At 41.1% G+C, this 23,247-nt stretch overlaps 1 protein-coding gene across 1 annotated transcript in view; it reads left to right on the top strand.

The window, feature by feature from the left end:
* Positions 1–23,247, top strand: part of BAIAP2L1 (BAR/IMD domain containing adaptor protein 2 like 1) — an 815,478-nt gene that overhangs the window by 528,266 nt on the left and 263,965 nt on the right. The window contains exon 9 of the mRNA XM_044089700.1: positions 16,811–16,955. Coding sequence (XP_043945635.1) covers positions 16,811–16,955 — 145 coding nt within the window. The remainder of the gene's footprint in view (positions 1–16,810; positions 16,956–23,247) is intronic.

A 23,247-nucleotide genomic window follows, 5' to 3' on the forward strand; every position in this document is an offset into this window, starting at 1 on the left:
AGCGTTGTTTCCTCAGCAGGGCTAGGCCCGTTTAAGTTAGAGGACCTAGTCCTCTGTTTGTTGCTAATCTTTGTGTGTTGTTCTTGAGCAGGGCTAGGCCCGTTTAAGTTACAAGACCAAGTCTTCTGTTGTTTTTCCTTGTGTGCAGTGATTCTTGCAGGGCTAGGCCCATTTAAGTTAGAGGACCTTGTCCTCTCTTCCTACTTTTCCCTCGTGTTTGTGTTAGTGAAAACATGTCTTAAGGAGTGTAAGGATCATAAACCTTCGGGTTTTAAGAAGTGTCTTAAATGCTCTCAAAAAATGTCAATAACTGATGGACGTAGTAATTGTGTTTACTGTCTCAGTGCCATACATCTCCAGGAAACATGTTTTTTCTGTCACTCCTTCAGTTCTTGAGTTATCCAGGAAAGGAAGAACAAATTGATCCTGAAAGGTCTCCTTAAGTCTTCCTTTGAGGAGGATCTAGCCAGCTCTTCATCATCACATTCAAGGTCTCCTTCTTCTAAAAAAGAGAAGGTCAAGTCGGCCAAGAGACATTCTCCCACACCGACTATTTTTATCTGGACCTCCTCCTCCTCTAACTCTTCGGCTCCACTGTCCTTGGAGCTGGTCGAGGTTATCGATATTGATACTCCAGTGTCGGCCCCAAGTTTTTCAGAGCTGACTACTGAACATTTACCTTGGGCTGGTCTAGAGAATTATTACCGGTCTCCCCAACTCTCAGATTTCCCATTTTTCAGAGATCTAGGTCACCTACCTTATCTTTCAGATCCTCCAAGAGTCTTTCTGAAGAGGATGTAGAGAGAGAGTAGTGCTTAGACTCTTGAAGTCATCAGTGCTAGCTAATTTGTTGCCGGCTCTGACCCAGTCAGTTCCGGAGCCATCTAAGGCCATACTCCCTGTTTCTGTTCCTCCAAGCCATGTTGGTCCTTCGGAGCCAGAGCTATTGGTGCCACTTGTTGTGGAACCTTTGGTTCCAGCAGCTCTCGTGCCTGTCTCGGAGCCGAGTTCCGCTCTGACACCTTCGGCGCCGTCCTTGGAGTCTAGGAGCCGAAGCTCACTGGTTGGCCCCGACAGGGACGCTTGGACTCTGACTTCTTCTATTCCAAGACTACCTCTCGGTGTGTCGGCTAGTCTGAGCTCGGATCCTACATCTGTCTCTGAGGTGATTGCTTTGGAGCTGAGGGCTACTTCCGCTTCCTTAAAACCGGGAGTGTCCTCGGAGCCAGGGAGATTTGCCTTCGAGATGATGAAGAGCGTGCTCTCTAGGTCTTCAGCTCCACACAAGGGTACCGATGGTCTTCCCCCTCAAGCTCCGACCTCTGTCTCAGCACCACCTCTCTCTCTCTCTCTCTCTCTCTCTCTCTCTCTCTTGGCAGCAGAGAACCACAGCCTCAGGAGCCCCCATTGGGTGGCCTCCAGTCTTCCGAAACCTCCCCAGAATACCCTTCTGAGGAGCCTCCTCAGAAGAGAACTTGCAAGAGGAAGCATTTAGACTCCCCTAATGAGTCCATCACCTCTGACACTGACCTCGAGGAGTCAGAAGCATCCCCTAGCTCAACCTCTGATGATATCTCCTTTGTAAATATCCTGGATATCCTGAAACAGAGAGCCGGCTGGCCCACTGTCACCCCTTCTGATGAGGAGTCAGTGTACCTGAAGGCTTTCAGGTCTCAACCTTCAGCCTCTTGGGTGTCTCCACCTTTCGATGAGCTTTTGGACCTAGTTAGTCGAAAGGTGTAGTAAACTCCTGATGCCATGGAACCAGTCCCCAGAAGGTCCAATAAATTTCTTTCAGCCCCCCCAAATAGAAAGAGTTTTTGACTAAAGGTGTGCCTGTAGATGCCATGGTGGTGGTGGCGGTGGCAGCCACAGAGAAGGAACTAGCGAAGACTTAATCTGTCCATCCACCAAACAGAGTCTCGAATGATGGATAGATATGGGAAGCGTATCTTCTCTTCAGTGGCGTTTACACTCAGATCGCCGAATTACCTCACCCATTTTACTAGGCTTCAGAGAGATCTCCTAAAGGAGCTAGTAGATATTCTCCAAGGTACATTAGCTGAAGGAGTCCGTGAGAAGGTTACTGCTCAGTTGTCCACCTTAAACTCCATTGGTAACTCCTCCATGAGGCTGACATCTTATGCAGCAGATGGAGCGAGTAGGGCAGGGGGTTCAGGAGTTTCCTATAGACACTCCTGGATGCGTTTATGTAACTTTGCGGAGCCCTTCAAATCTACTTTTACCAACACTCCCTTTGACGGTTCCTCTCTGTTTGGACCAAAGGTAAAAGATACACTTACCAGGTACGAACAGGAAGGGAAAACTCTTGTCTGCCTTGGGAGTACGTTTTTCCATCCCTTCTAGACTATACCCTAAGGGTCAGAGAGGTGGGAAAATGTGGTTCAAGAAGTCTCAGAGATTTTTCTCGGACGCACAGGGTGATTCCTCCTTCACAGGCAGAGGAGGAGGAAATAATGGTATATGTCACCCTAGAGGCAGGGGGAGTCCACAAAACCAGGGTGGCTGCGATTCCTTTTGTGGACGTCCCTATCAGCGCTCCTGAAGTGGGGCTAAGCTGCGCTTCTATGGAGACAGTCGGGGTTCGCTTATCTTTGTATCCAGAAGCCTGGCATGACATCACCCAAGACAAGTGGATACAAAGAATAATTTCCAGAGGATACTCCATACCCTTCTCTTTTCCACCTCACACAACCAAGAAAATCCCAGATGTTCCACCCAATCACAGGGATCAAGCAACTGTAGAAGTTCAAAAGTTGCTTCAAAAGAGAGTCATCCAAACCACCCCTGCAGACCAGATAGGATTCAGAACTTCAGATATTTTTTAGTGCCAAAATGAACAGGAGACTGGAGGCCTGTTTTGTATCTCAGCAAATTAAATGAATCAGTGAAGAAGTCCAAGTTCTGCATGGTAACACTGCAGTCTATACTCCCTCTGTTAGGGAAAGACAATTTGATGTGCTCCATAGACCTCCAAGATGCATACTACCACATAAAAATGGAAAGAGCTTCGATGACTCATTTATGCTTCCGGCTGGGAGCCAGTCATTACCAATTTCGTGCTCTGCCCTTTGGTCTCACCACAGCCCCCAGGATGTTCACCAAATGCATGGCAGTAGTGACAGCTCACTTGAGACATCTTGGATTCCAAGTGTTTCCATACCTCGACAACTGGCTCCTGACTGCCATCACCAGGCACCTACTTCTACAAGCCAGGGATTCAACCATCCAACTCTGCACTCAGCTAGGGATTACGATAAATTCAGAAAAGTCTGCCTTGTCGCCCTCTCAATATGTGACTTGTTTAGGCGCAGAAATAGACACAGTCACCATGATGGCTCATCTTCCTGCAAACAGAATACAAAATCTGAGACAACAGATATGCAGTTTACTTCCCCAACAGAGTCAAAGCCAAGACAGTGCTCAAACTTTTAGGAACCATGGCCTCTACTGTAACTCTAGTTCCACTAGCCAGACTACATATGAGAATCCTTCAATGGCTACTCTTTTCCCAGTGGTCTCTTCAACATCTGCCTTTGTCTCATCCTATTTTGATAACTGAGTCCTGCAAAAAGGACCTTCGTTGGTGGATTCAGCCTGATCAACTAACAATAGGAACACCTTTCATTCCTCACCAGTCCGTTGCTACTGTGACCATGGATGCCTCCCAGATGGGGGGGAGGGTGCATTATCTAGGAAGGACTGTCCAAGGCACATGGCAAGATCACGAGGCTCACTTGCATATCAGTGTCGTACAGATGAGAGCAGTGCTACTAGTGTTGCAAGCACTTCACAACTTTCTTCCTCTAGGGATGATAGCAATCCAATCAGACAATATGTCAGTGGTATGGTATCTAAACAAACAAGGAGGAACCAGATCTTACCCCCTATGTCAAGTGGCTCTTTGTGTTTGGCAGTGGGAAATATCTTCCCAACACTTTTTAGTTGCAACTCATATCCCGGGGACAATCAGTGTGATAGCCGACAAGCTCAGCAGGGCAATCTTGATGCCTCACAAGTGGTCTCTGAATCAGAAAGTCACAGAACAGATTTTCCGCAAATGGGGATAGCCTTGCTGCGATCTGTTTGCCAGTCCAATCAATGCCAAGCGCAGCTGCTACTTCTCCCTTATCCCCGCCAGGGGAGACACAGAGAGACGCACTTGTTCACAATTGGCCCCCAGGACTTTTTTATCCATTCCCTCCCTTTCGACTGATCTCGAAAGTGATCCAGAAAGCAAAGATCTTGGGAAGCAGAATGATGCTTATCACTCTTTACTGCCCTTGTCAGATTTGGTTCCCTTTTCACAGGCCTCACCTTCTGGATGATCCATGGACTCTGGACCCAGTACCAGACCTTCTGACACACGTCAGGCACCTTCCCTGCCTCCACACCCTCAACTTGACAGCGTGGCTGCTCCACTTCCATCCCTAGTCAGGCTTCATGATTTCTCACCTGCAGTTACTCATATCCTCACATCTTCCCACAAGCCTTCTACGAGAAACTTGTACGCTGGCAAATGGAAAAGAATTTCTATCTGGGCAAAAGAAAAAAACATAGATCCTTACATAGCCTCCATTCCCTTGGTGTTAGAATTCCTAACCAAACGTTTTCATCAGGGATCAGCTGCTGCTACAATCAAAGTTCAATTAGCAGCAATCTCCAATTTTCATTTGGGACAACATGAACCTAATCTTGTGGCTCACAGACTGTGTAAATCTTTTTCTAAAAGGCACTACCTTGCTGAGACCTCCCTTTCAGGAGCCTGTATTTCCTTGGGATCTAAAGTTCATTCTGTCCAAACTTACTTCCCTGCCTTTTGAACCTGCACATACTTGTGAACTGAAGTTTCTTTCATGGAAGACCATTTTTCTAGTAGCTGTTACATCCTCCAGAAGAGTGTCAGAGTTACAAGCACTCTCAGTCAAACCTCCTTACTTGATCTTTCATAGAGACAGAGTTTCCCTTCATACAAATCTGTCCTTCATCCCCAAGGTTTGCTCTCAATCTAATTTGAATCAAACTATCGAACTGCCAGTCTTTTTTCCTAATCATTCAAACAGTGCAGAATATAAGTTTCATCAGGTTGATGTCCACAGACAGTTAAGGTTCTATCTACATAGAACCAAGGGGCTTAAAAGATCAGACCAATTGTTTGTATCTTTTTCTGAGACAAGAAAAGGTATGCCAGCGTCTAAGATAACGTTATCAAATTTGATCTCAAATTGTATTTCATTTATTTACTCTTACAATGGCAAGGAATTCATGTTTAAAATTAAGGCTCATTCTTCCAGATCTGTATCCACATCTGCTGCTTTTCAAGCTAGAGTCCCAATTGACAGTATATGTGCTGCAGCAACTTGGGCTACCCCTCATACCTTTGTTACTCATTATAAATTGGATTTGGCCTCAAGGGGTAGAGCCTTCTTTGGTTCCACAGTTCTTAGGAGTATATTCCCGTGAGCCACCCGAGAAAAAGGTGCTAGGGATGCTGTCCCATATGTAAGAATGAAGGCGAGATAGGACTACCGAACATAAAGAAGTTATGTACTTACCAATAATGTTCCATGTTTGTAGTCCATCTCACCCTTCATTATTACGAATCCACCCATCTACCCCCGTCCACGTATCCTTGGAGGATCTGGAGACAAGATAGTATTTATCTTCTGTAGGGTGGAGACCTTTCATCTTTGTTGTTCCTTGTGGAATTACCTTCTATCACTTTTTTTAGACAGCAGTAAACAAGATCTGGGGATTCGTACTAGTGCACTATGGGATACCTACCTTGCCACGAGCCAACTGAGAGACTTCAAGCTTTGTAATCGGCCAAGTCAGCTCTGAACCCATATGTAAGATTGAAGGGCGAGATGAACTACAAACATGGAATGTTATGGTGAGTACATAACTTCTTTTTTAAGAAGAAATGGCAGAGGACAGTAAAAAGATTCAGCCCCCCACACACACACACACACCAAAGACAGTCCAACAAGTCAGAGTGACTGACTGTTTAAGGGAGGTTGTCCCTCCTTCCACCCTGACAGCCCCTTTTCCCTTTCAGAAAGTGGAAATCTCCACTTTTCTCCTTAGCAACAGTCTCAAACAAATGGGTTTTGAGGATCATTTTTACAGATAGCACTGGGAGGAAATCACTCCTTTCCAAGGGATAATTCCTCATCCACTAGGTCGGACTCCTTTATTTCCCCCTATCCTGCAACACATGCTGTAAGTCACAGAGCCAGTTCCTGCTTCCCAGGTTGGGAAAGAAAGGTTTTTATTCATGGGTGTTTTTAGTGCCTAAGAACGAAGATGCTTAGAGACCAGTTGTAGATTTTTACTTTTCTAAACTTCTTTGTGATAGTGCCCAAGTTTAGAGTGGTGTCACTTTACAATCTTCTTCTTCCTGGTAGATGCTTATCATCACATCTTCTTCATCCAAACTTAAGGTGCATCATAAGTTTTCTGCCTTAATCTTTAGCTATCCACTGCACCAAGTTTGTTCACAAAATGCCTAGCTACAGCTATAGCTCATTGCAGGCTACAGAGTATCTACATTTTTCCATATTTAGACAACTTGCTTATCTTTACATAGTTCTGATGCAGTTCTTATTATAATTAAAGGAACAAAAGTCCTAAACTGTCCTTATAAACGTGTGGTCATTTTTAGCTCTACAGTGAATTTTTTTTTTTTGTTCTTGTTTGGCGTCAGTTTGTTTGCCCACACAGTTGTTTTTTTTTGCCATTAGTTCATAGGATGATACTAGGCTATTAGCCCAAAGGCCCTTATAAGCCCAGACAAGAATTTTGCCCATGTTCCCTCAAAGTCAGCACCTGTTTCCCTTGTCCAACAGGGAGACAGGTGGGATCCCATGGGTGTATTTTCTGTTTCCCATCCAGTCGTCCAGGTTCTTCTTAAAGAGGGCTAGAGATCTACTCTGCTCAACATGGAGGGGGAGTCTAGTCCACAAATGGGGGAGTCTTTGGGACAGAAATCTATCCTGCCAGTGAGTTCTGTTTAATGTCACAGACCAGGTTAAGGTCTTGCATGCAGGTTGCTCGAGTGGAGTTTGTCTTACGAATATGCAGCAACTCCATCAAGGCTGATTTTGAGATGGCCTTGTATACCAGACACAGGTCACCGCTGATCAGTCTGTATGAGATTGAGTAGAGAGACAGGGCTTTTAGCCTGTCTGTATAGGATAGGTGTTTGAGACCCTGGATTTTCGGTCAGGAACCTCTGTGGTCTCTACTACTGTTGCATGTGCTTGACAAGGTACATGCCGAAGGGGGCATTGTACTCGATAATGGGTCTGATAAGAAAGGAGTACAGGGATGCTATGACCTCCTTATTCCAGGATGAAATACCCTTATTTATGAGGTGGGCCATATAGAAAGCCTTCCATACAACGGAGGCAACGTGGTGGTCAAAAATTAGGTTGCCATCAACCTGCGTGCCCAAGTCCCTCATGACTGATTGCGTGCTTAGTATGTTGTTATTAATGTGATAATTAGTGAGGATATCATTTTCCCCAAAGGGGATAATGATGCATTTCTTGGCATTCAGTTTGAGGCTATGCTTCTGGTACCAGTCATTAGTTTGTGTAAGGCTCTCTTGGAGGGTGTTCACATCACTAGGGGAATTTAAGACGGCGCCTAGCTTGCAGTCATCTGCAAACTTGGTCAGCCACAGACCACTGATTTTGGATTGCACCTCAGAAAAGTATATCCCAAACAGTAGAGGCTGTTATCTTTACATAGTCTTTTTCAAAGTGTCAGGAATCTCTCCCTTGGGTGAGAGATCTCATATACAAGCTTGGATTCCAAGAGAATATTTAAAAGCCTTTTTTTGACTCCATCACACAGGATTGTATTCATGGGGCTGTCAGCTTGGTACTTCATTTCAAAGAGCTTTTCTTCCACAGGAAGACATAGATCTATGTCTAGATCTATTTCTAAAGTTTTCCATGTAGACTTTGGTCACTTTGAGGGAATAGCTCAGGATTTTGGGTCTTGTGTTTTCTATGATTTTCATGATACCCCAGGCAAGACTCTACATGAGAAAGATACACAGGTACTTGAAGTCTCTCTCTCTTTTTAAACACCGTTATTAACTTATAATGGGTGTTGTAGGCAAACCTACATTAACAGAAAAGAAAATAAACCATATTAACTTGTTTTACATTTACATGCATTTTACATAACATATCTTTTTATTGCCTTGAAACTATCATCTGGCCAACATTACATAATTTGCTAAATTCCTGCCTTCCTTTAAAACCTCACATCTCCTCCTGAACATTATTCTGTATGTATTGTTCCCACACTTTCTGTTTATTTATATTAAATTTGTCCTTTCTTTTTCGATAGATCCCTACCTCTTTTATAATATTCCGTACTTCAGATACAGTTGGTTTAGTCTTATTTCCATTTTGTAGTAACTGTTTTTTGGCAGCCAAGAGAATTGAACTTAATAAGGAAGGTGGCTTAAATACATGAAAGTTACTAATGGTTTTATAGGAAGACTGTCTAGAGGTAGTATTCCTTTTAATATTAATTGTAGATAGTCATGCGATTGAATTGACTATATAATGAGGTTTGTATGTGTTTTAGTATACATCTGATGAAGTAGCTTTACTATGAAAGTGCTTATGTACCTGGTTGTTCTACATTAAACAAAAGTTATACTGGAATTCCTTGCTGTCCTTGGATCCTTCTGCATTTTTTGTGTTTTTATGGTTGAAGTGTTTACCCTATAGCCACAAGATGCAGAGTTTGTTTCTCACATTGGGTAATTGGCTAGGCCTAAAATGACCCACAAGGATGGTTAACCTAGTATAAATCTGTGAGTCGGATGATGTACAAAGGTTCATAAGAAGTCTTATTTAACTTCTTGTGGCAACAGCTGTAAGTGTAGGACTACCATACACATGGTTCAGGGTTCAAATATAGCATATTCCATACACTAAGGGTGGGAGGTTGACATAATGGTTAATGTTATTTACCTTATAAGTACAAGATGCAGGCTTAAAATGGCCCGCAAGGGCAGTTAACCTAGTACCAATCTGTGAACCTTTGAAGGTGTTACTACGCCTAGTCAATTCATATCCTGTGTTCCAGCTCAAAAGAATCATTTCCTTCATTATAGCCATTTGCTCACCCAGTGTTTCTGACAAAATACTTGATAGGGAATTTTAAAAATCTGCCAACTCATTACACTCACAAAAAACATGTTCTCTGTTACCTCTAGCTTCCCCATCACACCTTCAGTATTTGCTGTCTACCTCAGGAAAAATTATTTGCTTGCTTGGGGTATAAAATACCTTTGCAAAGACTTCCATACAAAGATCCTAAACTTTCTGGACTTTGTTGCAAATTTGGGAGCCATACATATGTCCTCCCATTCTTGTAAACTGCGTTTCCAGTCTCTTTTCCCAATCTTTTTTTAACCTCCTTTGATTCCTGTAGTTATTATGTAAAATTGTATTTGCCTTACTAATTATCCCTTTTTAACAGCAACTTTTGTTTTAGATTCAGCTGAAAACTTGACCAGGGCATGTCTTTCATTTAAGATTTCCTTATCCATTTCTCTGTGTCTACACTCTGATATCAATCCCTGGTCGGAAAGGCAGTCCTTAGCCTGCAGTCCATAAGTCCTGTTAGCCTCATCCCACTCTGTTACATTTCCCCGTGTTATTTGCTGCCAATACTTTGGTTCCTTTACCACTTTTCTCCAATAAACTCCAGACCCTTCTTACCTGATTTTTTAATACCCCTAATCGCAGTCATCCTTCTTGACAAAATTTCCTTTCTCTGCTCCCGTGTTGGCTTAGATCTTAAAATACTTTCTGCTACTTTATGAATCTAATATTTTGAATGGTTATTATTCTACTTAAGGATCCGCATCCAAAATCCCATTCTCTGTCTCTGTTTCTTAACTTCCTCCCTGCTTCATCATCATCATCCCTTTCCATTTTGAATTAAAATCTTCTGCTTTTGTTATGCATATGAGCCTTAACTGTGTAGCTCTACAACATCCCTTCAAATCAGATAATCTTAAACTACATATTGAAAGGATCAAATTATCCCACTTAACTTTTGCCCTCTTTCCCTCCCAGATAAATTCCGTCAACTCTTTATTGTCCACAGCTTTTCCTTTGGTTGACTGAAGGGACAAAAATCATTGTAGTTGCTTGTGTCTTACTATCCATATCCATAAGCAAAAGCTTCCATTTTCTCAGTTTTTGTATTATATTTTAGTCTCTTCCTACATATACTTAGCTGCCATAACAGAACCATTTTTAATCCATACTCCTAAATACTTCATCTTACCGTCTCCCCATAAATATGAGTATTGCTGAACCAATTCCGGTGTGGGCACATAATGTACAGCTATAGTCTTTGTTTCGTCATCATTCATTTTATATTCAGAAGACCTAAAACTGTCTCAAAATGTTCCATAACACTGAGATATTTTTTTCTGGATTTATTAGGTGCAAAATATCATCATCTGCAAATAAATCCAAATTTTCTTGATTACCTTACCAGTTATGTCCTTGCATTTCTGAGTTCCTTATTTTCTTTGCAAATGGCTATATATGCAACACAAATAACAAAGGGGAAAGAGGACACCCCTGCTTCATTCCTGTGTTCAAACCCTCCCACTTTAATTCTTGCTTCTGATCTTTCATATATCTTCCTAATTAACATTATTATTGTATCAGGGAATGCAAATGCTTCCATTGCCCTGCTCATAAAATCCCAGCTTATGCTATTGAATGCTTTCTGTGCATCAAGACCCACTAATGACAGAGGTGTTTTCTTACATTCTGTTTCCCTTTGGATCACCATTGTTCAGTTAATGTTGTCAAATGTTTGCGTCCCCTCCATAAAACCACATTGAGCCATATCTGTCAATTTTAGCAACACCTTTGCCATTATTTTAGCTAGTATAGACATAAACACTTTATAGTCATGGTTTAAAATTGAAATGGGTCTATATGAAGATGGGTCTGATGGGTATTTACCATCTTTAGGTGATAAGAGCCACCATCGCTTTCTACCAAGAGGTTGATGTTTCATCTCCTTTTAGAATATTGTTAAATAAAATCTTCCAGATCTTTTTTCCTCTTCCCTCCTAACGTCCAAATTCCACAGGAGTGGCATTTATTCCTAGAGACATTTTGAAGATTGATTATGCATCACTATTTTTATCTCATTTCCTCCTATCTTAACTGCTAATTCTTGAGACTCATCTACGTCTAACCTTGGTATAATTAAGTCTTACACAAATATTTCCGTTTGTGCTTTCCTTATTTCCACATTTCTCTGCTTTATACAAATTTTCATACAAGTTCTGAAATATCTCAGTTACCTCTTCAGGATCTCTGGTTATTTTTCTTAACTCATTACAGCCAAGTGACATCTACAGGCGTTTCTGCAGTTACCTCCTACTGCTCCTCTAGGCGTCAAATATTACTTGTTCATACTTGCATTAATAATTCAAAACCATGCTACATACAAGGTATCAGAATGTTTTATCTTGAAGCATACATGATGGCAAACACAATTGTATTGATATTTGACCTATGTCAAATGACTGTTTGTTAGAATTGTATGGTGATAACTTCATTTTTTAATGGCTGAAGCCACGCCCACTGGGAGTTAAAGGTACACCATCAAAAGAGCTATACTGGAGGGAAAAAACAGTTTCATAAACGCATTCGGGTAGAATCCCTTCATCAGATGATAAAGTTAAAAAAGACATCAAAAAGGAGGGTAAATTATTGTATTTGTTTGGCTATGATGTATTATGTAAGATACAATGTCTTTTTAACTATCATCTGATGAAGGGATTCTACCCGAAAGCGCTTATGATACTGTTTTATTCATTGTTTTAATAAAGTGAGTTATTTTATTCTCAGCCTGGCAGTAACTGCCTTACTTTTTTTGACTATTTGCTATTTGGATTTTTGGCAGTACTTTTGGTGAAGGAGGCCGTTATTCTTGTTCTTGGTTATTGCCTAAGTTGCTGTGCTAAACGTTTTGTGCACTGGAGTTTTTAAAAAATAGTTGCTTAATAGCAATCTTTCTAAACTCATGCATATTATCCAGATACTCCCTTATTTTTTCCTTTAGCACTCGACATTTGTACTGCTACTTATTCTGTGGATTCCCTTTATTCTGCAATACTTTAACTTTTGTCAACTCCTCTGAGTAATTTCTATTGCTTCTTAACCATACCTTTCTCATTTATTTCTATCCTGTTCCACTTCTGAAGTTCTTTCTGTCTTCCCTAGTAACTCTCAAGTAATTTTCACTACCTATCCCTTAAATTCTTGTCTTTTTAACAGGTAGGTGGGAAGTGCCAATGTATTATATGTACTTTGTTGCACGCCAATTTTATCTTGGTTTGTATTGGTGCATAATCTGAAATAGTTGTATGTGTATCAAAGCTTTCAATCAAATGCACATGTTCCCGTGAAATATAATTGCTATCTAGTGTAGCCCAGTTATTGTACCTTGTGGAATGATATGTGAATTCTGCACAAGCTCCTACTACTGAATTCACATCTTCCATACCAAGTTTTTCAGAATTTTTTTCAGAAATCTACCCTATTTTGTTATCTCTTCTCTTCTAGGTACCCTGATACATCCTCACTATTGCAAATTAAGTTCCATTCTCCACATATAAGTAATGTTCCCTGCTGAAAGCAGATTGTCTCCCAAAATTTTCTTAAGCTCCATAGGAGCAGTTTTTGGTGAAATATTAATACATGCCAGAGTAATCCTCCCTTGCCAGTAGCTCCTTACTACCACAAATCTACCTTGATTGTCTTTTTCCCCCCGTCTTCTATCACTGTTGGAGCCCCTCTAGCAATTAGTATAATTGTTTCCCTTTTGGCGTCTAAAGTCTCTTTTGACCTGGCACCAGTATTCTTTGTTTTTCAACCCCAGTGCTAGGATTTGTCAGAAGAGAAATCCCTTCGTGTAAATAGCAAATGTTCCAAAATCCAGGTCTCCCCTTCTCCCTTCCTGTTGCAAAGCAGTCGGTCATGGCAGTCGCCTCAGACTTTACTTAAGGAGCAGTTACTGGAGTGTAAAATTTCAGTATGTGTGGGACACCAAGGACCAACTCAAGCACATAAATATTAAAGAAATGCTTCCCCTGATCAAGGCACTCAACTGTCTGAATCATCGTTGGTTCCTGGGTCCTCTTCTTGTTTTTGCAGACAATAGCACAGTCATGTGTTACATCAGCAAGCGGGAAGGGTGGACCAGGTCGTACCCCTTTTGCAGACTAAGCATGTGTGCTTGGGATATAGCTTCACAGCACAATCTCACTCTTCAGGTGTCCTACATTCTGTCATTGCAAAACCGTGTGACAGACAAGATGAGCAGGGCAAAGGCAGACCCACAAGAATGGAAACTGGAACAGGGGGTCTTCCAAGATTTGATCCATTTCTGGGGAGTTCCTCAAGTAGATCTATTTACCTCCTCTCTGAACAATCAGCTGGCAGGATTCTGCTGAAGGAGACTGTGCAAGAAGGCCTGTAAGTCAGATGCCTTTTCCTTTCCTTGGACAGGAATGGTCCTATATGCTTTTCCACCCTTTCCACTAATGTTCAGGTTACTTCTGATAATTTGGACTCCCTTTTGACACAGGCAACAGGGGTCATCTTTTCTTTTATAAATGACCAGGGGCAGTTTACCACTAGTTTCCTCACAAAAGGGATCTACTCACACATGATCAGGGTGTTTAATACACCACAACCCCAATCAACTTCAACTGACTGCCTGGATGATAGAGACTAATTCCCTTTAGACACCTGTTTACTAAGGACATGCAGCAGGTGCTAGTGGAAACAAGAAAGTCTGGTACTAGAAAGTTTATGTATCAGCAAATGGAGAATGTTTTCTAGATGGTGCCAACAACATAACCAGCACCCATTCAGGGCTAGCTGTTCAGTGGTTTTACAATGTGTGTGAGTTATTATCATATGGCCTTTCTTACTCCTCCATCAAGGTTCTTCTGTTTGCCATTTCAGCATGGCTGCCCATGTATCCTCTTTCAACGCATTCTCATTTTTAAATATTTTTCAAAGGGGTTATGATAGAGGCTACCAAGAAAGTCAGTGGCCTCTCCTTGAGATGTTAATTTTATGTTGGAGAAGCTAACTGTTTGAACCAGCTAATCTGCCTGATTTCATCTGTCTGCCATTTCAGCATGCCTGCCCTTTTATCCTTCTCTTTCAGTACATTCTTATTTTAAAATATTTTTCAAACAGGTTTTGCATAGATCCTACCAAGAAAGCCAGTGGCCTTTACTTGAGATATTAATTTTGTGTTAGAGAAGTTAACCATTTGAACCAACTAATCTGTCTGACTTGATGTTCTTAACATGGAAAACAGTTTTACTGATTGCTCTGACCTGTCTAGACATGTATCTGAGCTGCAAGCTATTATGGTGAGTCAGCCATATTTCATGTTAGTCAGACAGGATTTTTTGAGAACTAATCCTTCTATTATACCTATGGTATGCATGCTTACTTTAAGCCAAACTATCTATCTCCCCACCATGTTCCTTCCTGAGCATAAAAACGAGAGTGAAGGGATACTCCATACTTTGGATGTCAACAGATAACTCTTGTACTATCTTGACAAAAATCTTTCAGAACTTAGGATCAGTTCATTTTTTGTGAAGGCAAGAAGGGACAACCTGTGTCAAAACAGACTGCTTCAAGCCCCCCTGCATCCCCCACACCCCTGCTACTCTATTTATATATACTATAACTCCGAGGTCACACTAAAAAGACAAAGACACTAAACCCACCACTATATACTCTGTATTCCCCTTGCACAAACACACACCACATACGTACAAACACCACCACTCTCAACACTTACACATTCACACTCTTACATACCTACCGTAACCTACACCTAAAACTTCCCAACACACTTAAATACACTCAAATCCCTACCCAAAACCCTTAGAAAAACAGTATTTACCTAAATCTCCACATATATCCACACAGTGGCAGGCAAATCATATCCCACAACACATCGCACCATACAACTAGAGCAAATCCCACATACCGCTCCACCACAACTGCGAATTCGACACTTCGAATTTGATCAAGTGCAGATTCACTCAATCTGCACTTTTGACATTTTCATCTCGAGATACTGAAATTCGAGATTTCAGTATTTCAAGATAGTAAAGTGCTTACATATATATGTGTATAAGTCATTATAAGCTTGATTTCTCCTCTACATCTAGATCAGGCTTTGTTAGGACCATTCTCTAGGGCCTACAGGACCCTTCTCCCTCACAAATGTAATAAGTTCAGTTGTATAAGTAAACTTGCATTAACAATAGATGTTCGAATCATCACTGCTGCAATAGCCACTCCGTCCCTCTATCCACCTCATTTCATTGTGTGCTGTTTATGCCAAAGTGTGAGTACTTTTTTTTTTTCTTTTTAGCATTGACCTTTCAGGGCTCGGCCTCTGTCTCTTTTGGCATGAAAGCTCTGAAGGGCTTGGCACTCAAACCTGTCTTTTTTTATTCAGCTCAGCGCAAGCTGACTGATGGTTTGGATGTGTGGAAGGTGCCCTGAAGCTTTGGAAGCTGGCCAGCTGCTGTATCTATGGCAGGATATAACCCATATAGCTAAGGCTACCGCAGCAATGATAATTCAAACATCTACTGTCATGGTAAGTTTACTGTTAGGAGCATGTATTTACTCAGAAGATATTGTTACCTTGAAAAGCCATCCAAAACACAATTGAATGTTCAGCAGGAAGGTCCAGAATGCAATTAACTGTAGAATTGTGTTATGTTATTAACATTCCTGGATTACTTGCTCTTTGCTGCCTGGACTTTCAGTGTTACCCAGTCATTACCTGTATCCGTCTCTACTAGTTTCCCTAAACAATCGTGTCTTAATAATTTGGCTTATTTTCTATAGTATTCTGCCTTCTTTATGTCTTTTTCCTGCTCATCCTTCAAGTTTGTCTTCCATTTAACTTTTCTGTCCACTCTATAATAGTTTTGTATGCATTTATGTTATCTTCCATGCCATTTTTCCTGTTTATAGCATTTTTTCTCCATCCTTTCTTCCTCTTCATTCACATACTGCTAACTATGCTCTGCTTCCTTTCACTTAATTTTGACTGTTTGGTATGATCCTGCATCTTCACTGTTCTCTCTAAATATTCACCTTATAGCCATTTTCTCTGCCCTGTTTCCTTATCATTACTGTTTTCCAGTGTTTAGTACTGCCTTTGTTTTTTGCTTCTCCCTTTTCTCCTTCTAATACTATCTTTTGACTTGCAGTATGAGAACTAATGCATTGCACACTTTGTAGCCTTTGCATAATGTAATGTTTATAACTGATCACTCTTCATTCTTTTCATCTACAGTTAGCTTATTGCCTGTTAATGACCTTTTATATATATATATATAACTATGTTTGTCCTCTTCCAGTTTGTTCTATAAAAATACAGTTCATTTTTGTGTATAATCATCAGCAGAATGCTGTTATATGGTTGTTATGGTTATTGTAAGTGTGCTCTTTCCAGCTGTGTTTAGTGATCAGCAGATTAAATCATCTCATGTCTTCCAAAGTGTTTGTGTATTATAAACATGACCTGGTTTTATTACATGAAGTTTAATGCTTTGGTCTTCTATTTTTCTGAAACATTTGAAATTTATAAGTATTTGTCTTAATCTTAGATTGTGTGCCCTTTAAGTGACATTTATTCAGTATTAATCATTGTTCTATTTCAGGTAAGCAACACAAGTGATTCTATTCTTCCAAGCAGACCACCCCCAGCTCCTTCTTCAAGAGCTACTATCAGTCCATTAGTTCATATGTTTACTGTTCCACCTGAATCACAGAAGAGAGCAGAAAATACTCAGAACAGCCTGCCACGTAAGTTAAATACACAACACATGCCTTAATGCTGTCATGTTAGTTTAATGCAGCATTTTGAAAGTGATGCTGTCATCTTCCCTTGGGAGGTGCAAGCCTATTTCAGAAAAAGCCAATGAAGCTCATATAATGTGTAATTTAAAGTTTAACTATGCACTATTAATTTTATGTAGCACTGGAATGACTGTAGAATACATACTCATAGGTGTGTGTGGGGGGGGGGTGAATATCTGTGTATATATTGCTTTGAGGGGTTACTCTGCTTTTGTGCAGTGTACATACATTTTTTTCTTTGCATTGAGAGATCCAAAGTCAGTATTTGATAACTAGTTAAGACTCAAGGAATTATTCTTTAAATCAATGCATTTAAAGTTGTAGTGTATATGAGTGAAATAAAATTTAAAAGGGCGGCAGTACTGAAGTGTAGTTAGGGTGGGGCAAAGAGGGCATCTCCTGGGCACTAAGTGTTGGGGGCATGATTGTAAGCACCAAAAATTTTTTTAACTCTTCATATTGTCAGTAGGATGTGAGGGCATGACAGAGATGATGTGCACTAGTCAGAAAAAGGACTTTTTTTTCTTTTGCTCTTCAACTTAATGTTGAGGGGCACAAAACTGAGGGAGTAGCACTGGATGGCAGATGAGCCAGGCACAGCTCTGGGCCTCCTAATCTTCATGTATTACAGCTTGTTGAGTAAGCTGCGGATTATGGTTAGCCATGATCTAGTTCCTTCAGTGTTATATTAGAACTGGTTTATATCTGCCCCCCCCCCCCATTTGACATTTTGTGATCTTTACTGCTTTAAATAACTAGAGCTTTGTATACAGCCAACCTGCCATATCAAAGAAAACATAAAACAGTTCAGTGTTCTGCTGACTAGCCTCAGCCTTTGCTGCTTGTTTTATGCTGTTGTATATTGTTATTTAAGGTCCTGAAGAAGAGGCAGGTGCTGGTGTGTTGTCTTCTAATAATCTCTTGCGTCAGTGTATCACAGATTTGACTTCAGTCTTTCCCCTTCATGTGCATCATTGGTATTGTTTTCCATTGATGGCATGTTGGGCTTCCATGTATGCATTGTTAGGGGAGGTGTACCCTTACAGTCCCATTAGTTGAGCATTGTGAGGATCATTGCTTCTGGACTTGTATCTCTCCATTTAATCATGCCCAGGCAGAGATTACTATCAAAGTGTTTTCAGCAGTCGGGCATCCCCTAGTGAGTGAGGTGGAAGTCTTGAGCTGTGGATATTAGAGGGCAGCCTGGCTATAACATGACCAGCTTGTTTACTCTGTCTTCTTTTTTGGCCACATGAGTAATTTAGGTCAAATTTGCTGTTTTACTGCATTGTTTTATGTTTTGTTTTTCATAAATCTCTCTAAAATTGACGGTGACCCAGACTGTAAGTAAAGTTGGTAATTTTTTTGAGGATACATAATAATCAGTGTTTTTAATTATTTGGAGGTTAAGTTATATATCCTTGAAAAGTCGCCAACGCATGGTCTTGTGGCTGCCACTCATTCCAAAGATCTTTTCCTGTGCTTTGTCATTTGGGCTGTGGAATAGAATTTGAGATTTCTGTTGACTATGCTATATTTAATAAAACACGTGTTATGAGACAGAAGAATTTTAGTGTCTTTCATGAATGCAAACTGTTGTATGATTTTTCCTCTAGTACTCTTTCTTTCTGTTAGCTGTTTTTTTCTAATATATCATACATTTTGATTTTAAACATAGAGTTTCCCCAAAACAGCAAAAGTTAAAAACAGTGGAACCCCTTGAATTGTCTGAGGGGCAAGACAGGGATAGTCTTGCTCCTCTTCATCCAGGTGGTGCCACTGCTTTTCTAGACAGTTAAATTTCATCTATCCTCTTCCTTCAAGGAAGCCCCCTCTCTTACAACTACCTGTATTTTTCAGAGAGATACAGATGGACTTGATAATATTTCAGGGCAACCTGTCTTGGCCAAGCAACATAAATTCCAGAAGGTAAATTTTGATTACATTTATTTTGGCAGAAAGAAAATCTTGTGCCCTGAGCATCAGTGGAAAGACACCTTGTTCAGGCCCTACTTTGACTCCAGAGCCTGCCTTTGTTTCTCTTGTTCCATTTAAGTTTGTATTTCCTACTGTTATGGTGCAGAAATATGGCTGAACAGTAACTGACCCTTTTCTGTAAAGGAACACACTTATTCAGTTCTCAGATGTATAAACAGAGTCTAGCACTGGTTTCCTGAATGTCAGAGGCTTGAAGAAATGCAGTACAAAAATATTTTGATCTTGGGATGATGGCTACATCCAGTTTCAGAACTAAAAGCAATCCATCTGCCTCGGGTAAGGTTTTGGAGAGAAAGAAGGAATCCCTCAACTCTTTCATCACATTCTGAGGGTAGGGTGGAGGGTCATAAGTTAACCAACTCAGATTAAATCTCTCTCTGTAGGTTGTAATGCTAGTGATTATAATAAGGATATGTTTGTCTTTGAAGTCCCTTCTACAAGATGTTCTTTTGGTAACGCAATTTAACAAGAGTATGTTAAGTGATTAGCAGGAAGGTTTAGATGCGTCAGACTTCTAAACTGGACCAGCCCAAATCTGTAGATGTACTGTCATTCATTGACTAGAATCATGACATGGTGGAAGCTGGAGCCATGTCACCTAGCCCTAAATAAAGACACAGACACATTTTATATGGTATTAGAGAAGAAAAGCTGTTTATATAGGACTCTGGTTGCTTATCCTGCTGCTATAGAATTCACGTCTAACAAAGGGCCAGACATGACCTCTGCATTAAGACCCTTACTATTGGGCACAAAGCAGGATGCTTAAGATATTTGGGCAAAATTGTTTGGATTGTGGCCACTGTGGGTGTCAGAGCTATTAATTACCTGACCCATGTTACACAATACCACTTTGATACTGTACAAAAAGTGGTGATATCGGTAAAGAAATTTTCAAATTTGTTCTGAAGTCAAGTCAGAGAATTGACAGTGTGAGATCAGACATGGTGAAATGTGGTTATGATGCAATCATTTCATGCCTTCATGCTGATAACTGTGGTTTTATAAGAAGACATGCGTAACTAAGGACTCAGCTGTGTCCCAAGATGGAAGAGCTGCATTACTGAATGCAACTTTTGACAAGGCTTTTCTCCTTGGAATCCCTTCTCAAAATATTTGGTAACATTTAGAAGAAACAGCAACAGTTTTGCAAAGTGTTAACATTTAGATTAAGAGTTTAGAAAACATTAACAAAAATCCCCCCCTCCAAAAAAAAAAAAAAAGAAAATAGCCACTTGTAGAAAACAAAGCAGACAGAAGTAACTTTGAAACATGAAGCAGTTTCAAATAAAACAGCAGACGAAGTGGGAGAGGGCAGGACCATAGCAAGGAAGTCCCTTCACTGCAGGATAAATTTCAGATGCAACTCCTTCACACACCCCCAGCTCCTTGACCACTTGCCCCCCCCCAGCTTCTTCACCTCTTGCCCCCCCAGCTTCTTCACCACCTGTCCCCCAGCTCCTTCACCACCTGTCCCCCAGCTCCTTCACCACCTGTCCCCCAGCTCCTTCACCACCTGTCCCCCAGCTCCTTCACCACCTGTCCCCCCAGCTCCTTCACCACCTGTCCCCCCAGCTCCTTCACCACCTGTCCCCCCAGCTCCTTCACCACTTGTCCCCCAGCTCCTTCACCACTTGTCCCCCCCAGCTCCTTCACCACTTGTCCCCCCCAGCTCCTTCACCACTTGTCCTCCCAGCACCTTCACCGCTTGTCCTCCCAGCTCCTTCACCGCTTGTCGCCCAGATCCTTCACCACTTGCCCCCCCCCCCAAGCTCCATCACCACTTGTCTTTGCCCGTGTCATAGGTTCATAGGTAAGTACTACGCTTGCTGCCCTTGTGGGCCATTTTAAGCCTAGCTAATTTCCCCTTTTGTGCTCAAATTAATATGTCTCATTTGGTTAAAGATTTGCCTTATCCATCCCATGGTCGATAATTATATATTATCCCTATTGAGAATAACCAAGATCATACCATAGATAATTTCAGGAAACCCACACATGAGATAAATCATGTAGGGGCTGCCACAGTCCATTTGTAGTACAGGGTGCAAGAGGCATTACACAGAGTTTTACATAAACCCAGTCCCACAACATATCCCTTCTAAACATCACGTTGCCTTGACAATTCCAGCTATGAATTAGGCAACAGAGTGACATCAGTAAGTGGAAAATGGAGACAAGTGTTTTTGAAGGTTTTTTTTTTTATTCAAATGAAAGAAAAACAATGGAGACCTTCCCTAGACCTGTCAAATCTGAACTGACCCTGTAAGCTGCCAGTTTAGTGATTTTGAGCATATAGGGTGTCCATTTTCATATTCCTTTTTTAAAATCTTATAGAATATTTCTAAATTTCAGTGAGGGACTCCCATTTTTCAATGCAGTGCAATGCCTTATTTTTGGCCTATCTACTACACCCACAGTCTTAACATAATACTTATTGCACACATGAGATTAAAGAAAATTCATCTTTACCTTTATTTATATGATTGCATGTTTCAAGTAGAATTATTGGGGACCTTGCATGCTGTACTTCATCAGACTGTGCTATGTTTTCAGTACCTAGGTATGAGTGCCAGGTCCGATGTCCCCTCAAAGAGATTTTTGGGGCTGCAGTGAACACAAGGACTTTTATTACCTCTGTCTGATGGGACAGGATTCAAATTATAGAATTTTTCATTCAGACAGTGAAAGAAGTTCATTTTACAGATAGAACACCTGAATATACAGGGGTTCATGCCCTTCTCCATTCTAATGGTTCTGTATAAAGTACTACATATGAAGGTACTTCATTAGTATGTGAAGATCTTAAGGGCTCTGTAGGATCAACCAGTCTTCTTTTCATGCCATTGCTGACAAAGGAGTTGCAGTGCTGCATCCATCAACCCATCTTTGAGCCAAGGTTAAGTTTATTACCCCCTGTCCCAAACCAGAGGTTAACAGTGAGTGCCTTGAATTATGTTATATTTCAGAAGCCTACTTTCAAAAATTGTAAGTACCAGGGGACTTATTCTTTGTCTCAAAGGAAGAAGTATTAAAGTGAAAAGGAAGAAATGATCTTCTTGATAATCTCTGTAACCAATAGTGGATCCAGAGCGCACATCGTTTGAGGAGCTACAGATCACGAAATGTGAATGTCCATAGTCACTCTACTTAGCCCCACTTCTAGGTGGACTTGTATATTATTTTCCTTTCATGTTCTTCATATTTAGAATAGCACATGTGAAGCTGTAAACATTCATTTGCAGAAAGTAATATGCCTTTTCTTATCACTGTTGCAGTAGTCTTTACAGATGGAATATCCTGCCAGTGATAGCTGAACATCCGGCCAGCATACCAAACAAAGTCCTGTCTCCTTCCAGGTGCTGTATGTAAGATGGATGTCCTATGTATAAGGTACATAAGTGATATATGAGTACCTAATGCTCAGAACTTCTTTGTCACTAGTCCAAACTCTTTTTCTGAATTTGGTCTTTGGGTCATTCGCAAGTTGTTTCAGCTGCCAAGCCTTGACAAGATAAGTGCCCACATTGGGGGTCTTTTCCTTTCATTTTTACTTCCTTTTGTGGATTTATCTTTACACGTCATTTAGGAATGGAAAATGCAAATTTGGGAGGCAGATTACCCATAAAGATAGACACAAGTGCCTTTTGTGTGTGTGTGTGTGTGTGTGTGTGTGTGTGTGTGTGTGTGTGTGTGTGTGTGTGTGTGTGTGTGCGCACGCATCTCACAACCATACCCAGTATGAGATTTGTCAGGCATTTATTCCAAAGACTTTGCAGTCCTTTGTCATCCCTTTCTACTTATTTTGAGAATCAAGTGTTTTAAGCTTTTGGGCCAGGCCATCCCAGACTTCAGGTGTCAGTTAAACAGGAGTCTAAGAAGGCGCACATTGAGTATGCTGCTATCCAGCCTCCTGTAGACGTCTCCATCAGGTTGGATGAAAATCCTGAGGACTGTCTGGTGCTGGTGTCAGCTCTCTCTGCTGCAACTTAGTTGGAGGCTGACATGAGACTGCCTACTCACACATCTGCTGAGGCTGTACCTACATCTGCTGTAGATGTGGTGAGGAGAAACTGAGGCTGATTATATCTGAGTGGGATTACCCAGACACTAGTTAGGGAGTCTCGCAGGTTAGGGTTGATGTTACCATGCAAAAGAAACAAGACCAGACATGTAGCTCCTGTGGTAAAGCGTCATCACAAGAAAAGGCAGGATTTCATACAGTGCCTTTTTAATGCCC

Source organism: Protopterus annectens, chromosome 12.part0 (genome assembly GCF_019279795.1).
Source record: "Protopterus annectens isolate FY-2018-M chromosome 12.part0, PAN1.0, whole genome shotgun sequence".
Lineage (NCBI taxonomy): Eukaryota > Metazoa > Chordata > Ceratodontiformes > Protopteridae > Protopterus > Protopterus annectens.